Below are 13,860 nucleotides of genomic sequence, written 5' to 3'. Positions count from 1 at the left end.
AATGATTAATCAGCATTTAGCAATTTTCTGTTATTCAACTAACAAAAAATTAAAAAAATTAAAACTAAAAATATTAAGTAAATAAAGTAAATATAAGAGAGAAAAAAACATTTATAAATATAAAACTATACTCATATAAAACTACATTACTTACATATATTTAACAATACAAAATATTATTTATATTTATATTATTTATATATCTCGATATATATATTATACAATTATACAATATACAATAATCAATGATCTCTTTTTCTCTCTTATATTAAATTGATTAAAATCTAATATAAATTCTTAATCTGCTGCATATCTGCAACATCCTCATTGGGTTCTATTTTAATTACTCCAAAATGATTCACCATAACATATAAATATGAATATTCATATTTATTAGATTCATTCTGTAATTAAAATAGAATATATAATTCTATAAATATTATTATTATATTCGCTATTAGCAAACTTACTTTTTTCATTTCTACGAATGCTGTTCCACGCCGCCTTGTTCCTTCTAGATAAAACTTCAGTTTCATATATTTGATACCATCCTTAATGTAATACATATGACTGAAAAAAAATAAACAGAAGAAAATATATTATTCCAAATAGTGTTTATATTCTTAAAATAATATTTAAAGAATTTTTGGCATTATAAAATTCAAATATTATAAAGTATCAAATTTTGTGTCAATTTTGATACTTTATAATAAAGTATCAAATTTGTCAAATATTGATAAATAGTCAAAATTCGTTATTTATTTATGTTTGTTGTTATTAAAATTCGTTATTATTTATGTGAGAATTCACATATATATGGAAAAGTTACTGATATTTCATATATATTTTGGAAGTTATTTGAATGTACCTGATACGTCTCCTGCGTCTGCGATTTGTTTCATCTCCGTAAGCCTTTATAGGAGCTCCGAGCAAGTCTATGAGTTTTGGATGTTCCATACAGCGTATCCGAGCTTTGCTATAAATGGCATCCACACTTTCGCTGGAGCATAATTCCGAAAATAAAGTATACAATATGAGAGCTGTAATTCCAATGCCACTTATTATTATTCCTAGTTGTCCAGCAGATTTCAGGTTTTCTTTGACTGAAAAAAAGAAAAGAAAAATATATGTAATATAGCATAATAATGATATGGATCAAGTGAAATTTACCTACCTTCTGCTGCACCAATCTGTATCTTATTGTCGGTTTCATTGGATTCAACTTTAGTTAGAGATTTCTTCGTTGAATACCAAGCATTGTGTTTAGGAATAACACTAAGACAATATGATGTGTTTGGTATGATTAAGTATCTTTTTTGAAGAATACGACTTAATATCATTGATGCCATAATATTTATAAAAAAATATTTCATAAAATTTATATAAAATTTTTCAAAAGAACCTATATTGTTTGATAAATCATTTCTTTTGAAACTGAATATAAACTAATCAATGTATTATACAATATTATTCAGATTATATCATATTCAAATTGTATTATTTTCATTATCACTCTTTGTTAACACTTGTGTGTGTAGTGTGTATGACAATAAGATAAACTGTACATACTAATACACGAAAAATATTACCAAAAATAAAAAGTGTTGCGCAAGAATCGGAGAATTCGTTGATATCTTTTTTTGAATTAACCGTTTGGAAAAAACACTTTTACAATTCATATATACATATATAGAAAGTAAATCTTTATATCTTATCAGGCGAGGTAACAAAATAAACATTATTTTGGATTTTCATTTATGTAATAACCAATCAATATCTTGGACAAATTTAAGAATTGAAATACCGGCTTAAACTTTATCGATCGTATTCCAGAAATGATGGGATCAAAGTCTAGTAGTTGAATAGTTCATGGCACAGTGCGCGGCGCGTTCGACTTTTAACCTTCAAGTGGCGCTGTCGGAATATCGGAATTCGGTGCGTGGAGTGGGGGTGAGGAGTGGGGGGGCTGTGGTGGGAGATGCGCCGCGCACCCGCGCACCCCCCACTCGCTCCCCCCCACTCGCTCCCCCCCACTCGCGCTCCGAATTCCAACGCGTGATCATGTGACACAGCGCCACTTGCCACTTGCCACTTGAAGGTTATGCGAGCTGAAATTGACAGCACTGCGTTAAAGGTTAAAATCGCTTGAATTGTTGACTAAACAGATTATGGAAAATAAATAATTCATAAATCACAGAATAAAAGAACGCAACAAATTGGATTATTTAATAAATTTACATTAATGAAGACTGCACTACATCAGAGATTAGTAATGGTAGGCGATCGCGATGGGTAAATATATAAATATATAATAGTCAATTGTTTATATTTTTCATTGTTTACAAAATTAAGATTGCCTATCTACGTAATTTTCGCAAGATGAAAAATGTTTTTAGCAACATGAAAAATGCTTTTACAATTAACTGTAACAATTTTATTTTATTATTTAGCTAAAGTTTTTATTTAACAAATTTTTGAGCGGATTCAATTAAACAAATGCAATCATTGTTGAATAACTTGGATATAATATTGCTTGTATTTTAAGTTTTCTTATTTCTAGGCTAAAAGAGTTATTAAGACGTAGATTGGTTGAATGTGGATGGCGAGATCAAGTAAAGTTAATCTCGAAGGAACTGATAAAGGAACATGGTCATGACATTACTTACGATACACTGTTATCAGCCGTGACAACCAGAGCTCGTACACTCGTGCCAGATTCTGTGAAGAAGGAATTGTTACAGAAAATCAAGAATCAATTGATGGCCCAAGAAGAAAAACTCAAACTTGTGACAGATCGTTAAGAGCTTATTCAATTAATTTTTAAATATTTTGCACAATTATACTGACAGTTGTGATAAATATGTTTTCACAAATTAACTCTATAATTTCTTGTCCAGGGATTTATAATACTTAATGTATTACATTAACAATAAGATTCAGAAAGCGATAACTTAAAAAAGCCCAAAATGTGTTATGTATTTAAGAGTTTATTAGTCTATATTTTTAAAGAAATATGTAAAAATGCCAATAAAATATGATTTTATCCTACATCAAAGTATATATAAAAACCTGCGACAAGTTAACACAATACAGAATTTTATAAATAAAGCAAATGTATGAAAGTATACACAATTTTACCCATTAGAGTAACATTCGTTACCAATAGACGGCGATACGTGCACAACTTGGAATTGGGTTAGGTTGGTTTGGATTATTCCTTCACTTCAATAATAACCACACTTTTCGCCGTTCAACTTTACGTTGATTTTTTTATAGTGTCGACAAGTTTCAGCCGGTGATAACTGAAAATTGCAATAATTTAACGTAGACAGTGATAACGAAAAGATGTTGATAAAAGTGAAGGTAATTTTGCGGGTTCGATAAATTTGCTGCGTCGTAATTCACCGGTATGTTATAATATTAATTTTAATCTTGTTTTTCAGACTCTCACTGGAAAAGAGGCAAGTATTCCGAAACTAAAGGATTTCATAAAATCAAATAATATCGTAGTTGTTGTGCGAGATGAGTATTCAAAATTATGCTAATCTTATTACAAGAACCATCAATACTTTTTGTTGATCAAAGGAAAACAATATCTGATATCTAAGTTTATTTTCTGAAATCTCTCTCGCATTTGTTGAAAGTTGTATTTTTTAATAAGTAGTCACATAATCTCACTTATCATGCATAATTGGAATTTATTACAAATTTTAAGCCAAAGCATTGATTCATTTACAGTATTATTGGTAATTTTATAAGATATCGCAATGTTGTGCAAAAATGAATAAAAATAAAATTGCATATCTTATCATATTGAAACAACTATGATTTATTAACTATTTTTTTCTAAATATAATCATTTTTAATAGACCTTGGATGTAAATTTAATTAAAATAACTACATTTAATAAATATGTGTACTTACAAATTGTAATCGTATAATTCCTTTAGATTGAAATAGATATAGAACCTACTGACAAGGTAGAAAGAATTAAAGAAAGAGTAGAAGAGAAAGAAGGAATACCACCACAGCAACAGCGATTAATATTCTCTGGTAAACAAATGTACGTATAAATATTACAATTGTATATATATATGCATATATTTTTATATGTATATCAGTTTTATTGCACAAAATCAAATTCCTGCAGCTTGCAATTCATAGAGATGATATAACAGACGCAACAATAATATGACTTTCTACGAGCTTCCTGATATATACACTCTGCATTTCTTCATAGCATTAATTTACTTACACATGTCAAAAAGTGATGTCCTTCCACTTTGTTGTAATTTCCATTTCTTTAATGATATCTGTGTTGCCCTTAATGCTTTATACTTGCACAAATTTTTCAAATGAAATGAATATATATATATATATATATATATATGCATGCATGCATGTGTGTATAAGATAATGGGAGCTTTCCAGCAACGACACAGTGCGACAGAGTATCATTCTATCTTCTTTCGATACGAGTGAACAACAAAGATAGAATGATACTGTGTCGCACAGTGTCATTGCTGGAAAGCACCCAATATCTGTTCTAATGACACATTTTTTTTCTTAATAAAAAAGATATACAAGATATTATTAATTATGTTAATTTTTTTATACATTAAAACTATTATTTTATTTATACATAAAATTATTAAGAATCAACGACAAATGCAAATAATATACCTGCAAATTAATGCAAAATATTGTATTTTTGTATTAGGAATGATGAAAAGACGGCGCAAGATTATAAAGTCCAGGGTGGTTCGGTACTACATTTGGTACTTGCACTGAGAGGAGGCTGCAAATACATTCCTCGTTTATAAATGAACAGGAGAAGATATTAAGTAAATGTAAAATCAATAGGTAAAAAAACTGGAAAAACAGCATGTTCATCGCTGATGTATGTGCATCTGCGCTCAAAGAGAAGTCTATGTTATTCTGTGTAATAGAATAACATAGAATCTACGTGATCTTTATAATCTAAATAAATATTTAATAAAATATAATTTAATCGTAAAAATATGACACGTGTTTCTATTTCAAAAATTAATTTTTCATATAACAAAAAGTAATGATATACATTTGTGATCTTTGTTATTTTCCAGTTATTTTTTAAATTACATATTATAATCATTTTTTCATGTTAAAGATATTATGATATGAGATGTGATATGAGATTCAAACACACGATGACTTACAATTTTAAACTTAAAGAAAGAAATCATTAGTAATGTTCAAACAGTATAATCTATTATCAATATGTTTTAATTATATCAAATAATATATCAAGAAAATAAGTATATGCAAAACATCAAGCATATAAAATATGATTTATTTTTCTTGTGAATTTGTTAATCTAATAATTTTGCAGAAAATATAATTTCTATAAGAAAAAAATATAAGACCTGATCTTAATTCTATAGAATTAAAAAGACTTGTTTTCTATAATTTTAATAAATATAATATATATTCAATAAAAATTAATATACTAGTTAATTACAATTACTTTTTCTTCTATCTTATATCTAGTCTCTCTACATTTATATAATTTAAAGATCATATCTATCACTTTATAAATAAATAATTTTTAACAATAGGATGCTTTGTCAATATACATATCGATTTTTCTAAATTTTATTATTAAGTTGCTGAAAATAAATGTCATAAAATTAATTATTTTCGAGTAAACTATTAAAATTGAAAACTTAAAACGAACATTTGCGGGAATATAAACTTGAGATATTCTCTATTTTACGATGTGATGTAACATTATAGTTGTATTTCATGCGGAAATCGGCGATTTTCTGGTCAGTTTCTGTGGTATCTGCTATTATGTGTCGCCCGGCTCCACTTGGTCTTGAAGACGCGCTGGCAAATGTTGCAGTAAACCGCGGAGTTAGGAGACTCCTCGTGCTTGGATGTGATGTGTCGCAGAAGAGCGTGCTGCGTCGTAAATGTAACGCCGCACTTGTCGCAATACGACGTCGGCGTATGAACGCTCCTGGTCGGCGCCGTCTTCAACGACTCTAAAAATGCATTCCTCGATTTACCTAAGTGAACTCTGTGCCTACACGATATTCCGCCTACCTATTATCCTTAAATGCAATAAATGTAAGTAAAATTTTTATCTCGGAGAATGCATCTATATATCTATCTTTATTAAATACATTGATTACAACAATCGTAAAGCAGAGAATTCTGACGAATAGATATGGTAAAATCTTGTTCCTTCGTTAATTTCAAGTGTGGATTTTTAGTTGAAAAAAATTATAGATAAAAAATATATTTTAATTGAAAAAAAGATACTGGAACGCTCTTTCTTAAGATTGTTAAAATTATTTATAAAAGAAGATGAATATTAATGTATATTTTAATTTATTTCTCTTAACAAAGATCACAATGCTACGAATAGCGATATTAGTTTGTACGAGCACTAAATCATTTTTACATTAAAAAATATTTCATCAATACGTCTCGCAATAATTGCATAGTTAATTTCGCTAGAATCGCTTTTAAATTATCTCGCTTCATCATTCAATGTCATCCATTCCGAAACTTTATCGTGCACTTGCAAGTACATTAGTAATTCGTCCTGTTCGCTTTTAAAATAATAATGCAAAATATGTTACATATATATATATATATATATATATATATATATATATATATAATGCAATTTCTACTACCTGTTCGTTATGAGATTCCATAAAAGTCTTGACCGATCATCATTATCTTGTGACACGTGAATTCATGACGATTCTTTTGATGCCGCCAAAAATTAAAGGCAAACTGTAAATTGCATAATTTTTGTCGAAAAATAACATAAAAGATATGACTAATCGGTGCTGCTATAAATTTTAATTATAATAAAAGATGATAAACTTTCTATTAATATATTTGAAATTAAATCATTAAAATAGATTAAACTAATGGACTTTTAGGAGTAATTAACTCATTGGGAATAAAACACAATACAATTATATATGCTAATTATAAATACTAATTGCCGAATACACGAATATATCCATCAGAAATTCTTTTATTTACATTACTGGGATAACATCTGAAAGCGTATAGTCTTACACGATCTTTTAATTAAGTTACAAGCTCACAATTACGATACCGAACGTAACACCTGAATAGAGAACGCAATGTTTCGTGCTACCGACAATGGTGTCTCATGATATCTAAGAATTAATTTCTAAATCCGCTGCGACTACACATATCCGCTGTTTTCTTTTTTTTTTTCTTTTTTTTTCTTGGACAAAGGATTAACCCATTCGAGACAAGAGACGGATAATTAGTTCATTATTACTCTGAAACATTATTTTTTGAGATCCTCGTTTGAATAGTATGGTAGATTCTTTTGAATAAAGATTTTGAAATGGTAGCTTTAGAGTAAAACTCGAAGGGTTAAACAGCTTTTTTAGAGCAGCTTTCTTGATTTTTCGTAAAATACATATGGCAGCAGATTCTGCCAATAAATTTCTAGGATCGATAAAGACAATTAAAAAATAATCTTCCTAAGAGTGTGAAGCGCAAAGTTTTTGTTTCAATCATCGGACTTTAATGATATTGTATACATCAATTTTTAATGATATATGTATCATTAAAAATTATATTAGATACTTCACAAAATCTCCGACGATTTTCAAAGAATTTGTGATGCAAAATTCATGGATATTAATTTTCTTTGAAAAATTATTTGCCTCGTACGTCTTTATCACTCCTAGAAGTTTACAGGTAAAATTTTGTATTCGCTGTACAATAAGTTTATCCACGTTTATATATTCTTTGTCAGTATACTAAAGTCTGTTACATCTCTTTTCCTAAGATACTAATTACCTGAATCTTTGCATCAAAACTTTAACGTCAAACACGTCTAGGCAGACCGAACCATATTTCGTATATTTCTTGTAAGAACGAAGATTTCCTCCTTCATTTCGCTGTAATTCGCACTTGATACCTCACGTTATGTCCTAGCAATTTTATATTTTCATCGGTCTTATTTTTTTATCTCCGTTTATCTTCGCTTCATCATATCAAGACTATAACACTTTGCCACTTTAGGATTTTCTGTCGAGATTCATCTTGATTCTTTATGTATTTCATATCTTTTTCGTGTACTCAATCTGTACAATCTCTTACTTTTGAAATACACATTGCGATTTATCTGTTACAGAGATGCTTAAATTTCGTTGCGAAGTCTTTTCATTTCTAAAAAGATATGTTTTCGAATTTATTTGTGTATTTTAATTTTTCTTTTAGTATTCTATATTTTTCTCGTTTACTGCTGTAAAGATAGAATATTGCTTTGTGACACACGAAGCACAGCTTATAGAGAGCACAGCTCTTATTCTACATATAAAAAGTTAATTTATTTTCATATATGATTTCTCTGCAAAAAAAAGAAACATAAAATAAAGATATTATAGTGTAACATTTCTTAATAGAATTAAGATTAATTTCGCAAAGTTTGAGAATCCCTGATACAGTTTCGCCGCGATAATCACGTACGGCTAAAAATACTTGTACACTTTTTCACGGCGATGACGTTGGATATTAACCCATTAAGCGCCAACCATTAACGTGGGAATTGCAACTGTCGTTTTATCTATATCGTTTGGTTTGGGGTGTTAAAAACTGTGATTAACTGCATCCCGCAGCGCGATTTTCTAAATGGCATTTAATGAGTTAAAATGAGGCATTCGTTCTAGAGACGCGCGATGACGCGCATTCTCGTACTACGATCAACAACTATACGATAATTATATACGATCACTTATATATCTACGAGTAAATAGTCAGGTGCGCAAAGTGCGATGTCACTCTCGAAAACGAAACGAAATGCGGACGCACGCACATAATGCGTCGTATACTCGCGATTATTGTACTACTTTGTTGCATAACACTCTTGAATGCGCTCGCTAAAATAAGGTATTCCCGCTTGCGAAATCGCTCCCGCACGCGTGTGTATATGTGTAGATTATTTATTTAATAACAACAATAACGGTAACGGTGAGGCTTTATATTCAGATCTGTCTTTGGATACATGACACTACAAACGGTCGAAATCAGCGTTTCCTTATTAAATTGTATATTAATCTCTTAAACCTTAAACTATACGTAGCATTTTATAAAGTATAATAATCTCGCTTAAAAATAAATATTTCGCAATTTTTTAAATCGTATACTTCCTACTACATTATGCTGAATAATTGAAATATAAATTATAATATGGATTCTCGAGCATTTGTATATTAAATAACAAAGAAATCACAATTTAAATTAGAGCTTTCTAAAATTACAATTAAAAAATTATAATGAATAATATATAGCGAGTTTCTGATAAATATCAGTTTTTAAGTCTATATCTTTAGCACTTAATTGGTTTTTGCTTAAAATTAAAATATGAAATTCTTCATGGTACTGAGAAACGCTGCTTTCGCACTTTCATACAGAGACAATGTTTACACGAGGCCGATAACAAAATTAACAGCTACTTTCCGGATGCTCCGCATCGCTAGATATATTCTTGTCTATGGTAAATATCTGAAGAAGTTAATACGTAAAATGTAAAATCAGGTATTTGTATGTAAGGCACTGTCTATGCGCTGTCTCGACAGCTAAAGCTGAAGGGCTCGATGTACACTTAAATTAAAAGTTTCACTATCGAGAGCTGCACTATCTCGTTCAATATTATCCTGTCAGAAAGTCTTGTCTTTATAATCGTTTTATTTTTAATTATAGAGAAGGTGATTGCGTAATTGCTTTGCATATAAATTAGAATTAATAAAATGACGGAATCCATTTGGATAATGAGAATGTCGTCGATCGAATAAACTTTTCTAACCGTACACCGAGCCCAAGAATCGTTCGCAAAGAAATTTCGGCACATGGCATATATAGATAAACGTGTAAACATAGTCCGTGTAACGTGTCAGGGGTCGAGGCTGCGGAGCGAGGATTATAACGTTGCGGAGCGATGTCCTACGAGGACATAGCAGCCGCAAGAGAGAGAAAGAGAGAGAGCTTCCGGGTGCATCAAGGAGTATCAAAAAATAACTTTGATTTGTTATAGAGTCCTGTGTAAACGAGCGATAGAGATCTCGATAGTCTAATGTCTCGTACAATAATGACTAGAATCCTTTAAGACCGCCGATTCATTAATCCGGAGGAGAGGTGACTCTACAGCTAGCCAGGCTCTACATGAAACTTTTCGCTGTATCGAAGAAATTCTTACAAGAGAAGCATTTTTGATAGAATCCTTTTATAGAATCTGCCCTATATATGAGGATTCGCCATGGTATCTTTTTAGATCGTTGCATTTTTGCGCTGGAGGGAAGATCCTGTAACATGTACGAGATCCTGGCCTCGCAATAGAGTTACCTCCGTTCACCGGTGACGTATACGACACTCAGATCCTTAAATACGTATCACTTAATTCTCGTTAACACGCCTAAAGCGTAATCCGCTAATATAACACAATCGCTAATTGCGTTAATTGCACACTTAGCGAAGATAAATATGCGCGTACGCGGCAAAGCTAGACACATCAATTTTTTTCTTTTTTTTTTTTTTGCGGAAACGCATCTAAACGGGCCAAGTGGACCGTGTGCTGATAATTATGGAGTCAAAAGAAAACGCGAAATGTCAACTCCGTCCCGATCGTCTCTCTCGCAAAAACAAACATCAAAGTGCATCTATTCGCTATCTCTCAGCAAATTAGTAATACAGAGTGTATCTGAAATATACAGCAATATATGTATATTGTAGAGCCGTGTTCTCTCTCTGCGAAGAAAAAATGTCTTCATGCGAATATTGCTACCTATGTCAAATACATTCTGTCTAGTTTCATCACGGCGAGTGAACGGAATTGATGAACTTTAAATTAAATCGGATTATAAATATATACGAATCGCGCGCGTCAAATTATTTTTACTCGCTCCTCAAATCAGATCTATCACGTCGATCGCCGAAAAATACATTTATTTTAATATCTCATTGTATTTATTTTAGGACATGAATTTTTAATTCTGATTCGCTCTCCGATTTCATTCACTCACCGCTTTTATACTCGTTAAATGTAACGAATCTGCGAATCATTGACGATTCTACGGATTTTAACGTATCTAAATGCGTCATCAACAAAGATGCATAATATATATATATATATATATTTTACGATTATATAAATATTTAAATACTTCAGTAGAAATCTATCGTATTAGCCAGACTTTTAGAGATCTTTAAATAAATTAAAATAGGCATGTTTAGATAATTACATTGTTACTCTTATTGAACCAATCTGCTCTCGTAACAACAATCGAATTTAGATTTGAGAACAATGTAAAGTTATATACGTAAAAAAAAATGCTTTATATTTTTTTTTGTTCGGGAAAAAAAATGTGACATGCAAGATTAATGTCTCGCGCTGTGTTTGTTCAAATCAATTTGACAATAAGTTCCTTTTCTACTTTTTACAAAGTAACACGGTTTAGCACAACAGTAATAATTGTTTTAAATTTAAAAAAAATATCGAAGATGTCTCGATTAATGTATTTCCTGAGGAGAGCGTATTCTCCGATGTTCAATATACACGCATCAATTATTATCGAGAAGAAACTAGTAAGAAAAGGGGCACATAAGTTTTTCATTGCGAGAGCCTCGTCCTTACATCTCTTCATTTGAAAAATGGTAAATGGCTCGGACGATCGTCATCTTAACACTATCGTCAAATAGCTGCAACCTACAATGTTCTTTTTTTCAAAGAAATTAATTCGAAACATATTAGTTTATAAGTAATTGAAAAATACAAGCAGCTATTTCTCTGCTACTTTTTATACAAATTAATATCTTCAACTTCAAATTAGAACGCGATATCCTACGAAGGGAAATTGCAAGCCTTTAGATTCAAAGTTCAAGAGTCATTCACAAGATTATAAAAGCATGGAAGAGAAATTCGAACGTGTAGTATTAAGGTGACGAGGGGCACCGTCGCGATCATCGACACAGGGAGAGCTCTCGCATAAGCAAACGCGAAGCCAATACGGCGTTCAATAATAATCGCCAGGGCGATCGACATCTATTATCTCGAGAGAGTGTGCGATGCGCGTTATCTACGAATCCAATTCGCTTTTCGGGCTGCGCTGCCTGTGGATCGTTTTTTGCAAAGGTATTTGGTGTTTTAGACGCATGTGACGCCGCAGGTCGGTTCTACGACTGAGAGTGGTGTGGCAGACGATGCAGGTAGTCTGGTTGCGATGCACTTCGAGGTGCTGAGTCAGCGAGGCAAGGTGCCTGTAAACGTTTCCGCAGAGCCGGCACGGAAAACGCCCCGGGCCCTGCATCACCACCTGACCAGTTGTATCGCCAACGTGCTTCCGATTGCGTCCCACCCCCCCTGCAACACATTAACACAGCCACGTGACCCGCCGATTCCTCATCATCAATTTTATCAACGGAATCACAGTCAGGAAGGGGAGACTTACAGGGAGACTTATGGTGAACGGGAGAACAGGTAAGAGGAAATGAAAATACGAGGGGATGAGGAGAGGAACACGATGGTGACACGTTAACACAGGCCATCCATTGCGAGGGGATCGTCAGTCGATTACTGGTGAGACTTTGGTGACGAACTGTGTAAAGATCTCGAAGCGCGAACTTCAACCCTTTATCTCGCAACTCTAGACTACAGAGGTAAATTTGATAAGCCACCACTATCAAAAAATTCATCATAGCATTAAATTGTTTCTAAAATTGAACTGTTATTTAAATTGTAAAGACATCGTCAAATTTACTATTATATATGAAAAGATCGCCAATAATGTTTAGTAATCGCGTAAGAGTATTTTTACTGTGCTCTTTTCAACTTGCTGGCCTTATGGGGGGAATCGGGTGAAATTAATCCCGTAGGTAAAGGGTTAAGATCGCGCAATCTGCTCCAATGTGTCGAGGAACGCGCGATTAATGGTTCACATTTTTATTAATTCATATTCGATGTGGGGTCAACGTGCACTGTATTGGCCGATGTGTTAGCAGGCGCCAGGTAGGACGCCCTCGAAAGAGCGCGCGATCGACTGATGATCCTCCTCGAAGTGTTTGTGTGTATGTAAATTATTCCCTTTGATCGGCTCTCACTGAGCTTAATTAATACTAACCGATCAAATTAACGACGGATTCAGTCACTATATACAGTACAACAGTTAGACCGTCATGCACGATATCGCTTCTCTCGTCAATGACTCTTATTTTTGGAAGCAGTTTTGGGCAAATTATTTCTATGATTATTTTCGTATAATTTATATAAAGTAATTATGATTAAAGCAATTATGAATCAGTAATCATAAAATAAATATGATATTTGAACGACTATTCTCGAATAAAACTTATCAAGACATTACATAAATTATCAAGTTTTTATATATAATTTTTTATGTATAATTTTATATAAATTTGTATAAAATTTTTATCAAAGAGAAGTATGCATACATACATATTCTTTGATTAATAATTTTAACATTATTTTTTAATTTATTAATCATGATTACTCAATATCATAATCACTAATCATTAATTTAATTACTCAATAATCATTAATAATTATTTTCTGCCCAACTCTGCTTAAAACATACACGTCACAAGTGCACCAATATCGCCTAAAACATATTACAGTCAACATCATTATAATACATATCGCAGATATATATATGTATCGTAATAAATACGATTGTACAATTACATCGTGAGAACAATGAAATCAACATGATTGTTATGCCAATGCGTTATTTGGCTAAAGCGCCGGCATAAAGTAGCACACAGTAATTGAACTCACTTCAATTTACAGTTGTAGCGAATTAG

General features: G+C 31.7%; 4 protein-coding genes across 5 annotated transcripts in view; 2 read left to right on the top strand and 2 right to left on the bottom strand.

Moving 5' to 3' along the window:
- Nucleotides 1-130: 130 nt before the first annotated feature.
- LOC145933369 (mitochondrial import inner membrane translocase subunit Tim21) lies at nt 131-1,910 on the bottom strand. Its single transcript, XM_083033001.1, has 4 exons — nt 1,175-1,910; nt 869-1,103; nt 471-570; nt 131-404 (listed from the first exon to the last, which is right to left on the bottom strand). Exons 1-4 carry the CDS (start codon nt 1,371-1,373, stop codon nt 285-287), a joined length of 654 nt encoding a protein of 217 aa, XP_082889127.1. The 5' UTR covers nt 1,374-1,910; the 3' UTR covers nt 131-284.
- A 135-nt stretch (nt 1,911-2,045) lies between these two features.
- On the top strand, nt 2,046-2,968 carry E(y)2 (enhancer of yellow 2). The gene is made up of 2 exons (XM_083034308.1): nt 2,046-2,292; nt 2,561-2,968. The coding sequence occupies exons 1-2, from the start codon at nt 2,243-2,245 to the stop codon at nt 2,799-2,801; spliced, it is 291 nt and encodes a 96-aa protein (XP_082890434.1). The 5' UTR covers nt 2,046-2,242; the 3' UTR covers nt 2,802-2,968.
- Nucleotides 2,969-3,070: 102 nt separating this feature from the next.
- Nucleotides 3,071-5,020, top strand: Nedd8 (Nedd8 ubiquitin like modifier). The gene is made up of 5 exons (XM_083034309.1): nt 3,071-3,200; nt 3,277-3,363; nt 3,444-3,461; nt 3,951-4,063; nt 4,721-5,020. Exons 2-5 carry the CDS (start codon nt 3,346-3,348, stop codon nt 4,821-4,823), a joined length of 252 nt encoding a protein of 83 aa, XP_082890435.1. The 5' UTR covers nt 3,071-3,200; nt 3,277-3,345; the 3' UTR covers nt 4,824-5,020.
- A 557-nt stretch (nt 5,021-5,577) lies between these two features.
- LOC145934077 (uncharacterized) overlaps nt 5,578-13,860 on the bottom strand; it is a 32,441-nt gene continuing 24,158 nt past the window's right edge. Inside the window, exon 6 of one of the 2 annotated variants that reach the window (XM_083034307.1) lies at nt 5,578-6,026. In XM_083034307.1, the coding sequence (XP_082890433.1) occupies nt 5,809-6,026 (218 nt within the window). In that variant the 3' untranslated portion in view covers nt 5,578-5,808. Of the gene's footprint in view, nt 6,027-6,686; nt 12,404-13,860 lie in introns of those variants that run through there. The other variant, XM_083034304.1, reaches the window with a different exon arrangement.

This window comes from Prenolepis imparis, unplaced genomic scaffold (assembly GCF_030444845.1).
Source record: "Prenolepis imparis isolate NDT839.2.m4 unplaced genomic scaffold, iyPreImpa1.0 SCAF_3, whole genome shotgun sequence".
NCBI classification, from domain to species: Eukaryota; Metazoa; Arthropoda; class Insecta; order Hymenoptera; family Formicidae; genus Prenolepis; species Prenolepis imparis.
This window is presented reverse-complemented; position numbering and strand designations above follow the sequence as displayed.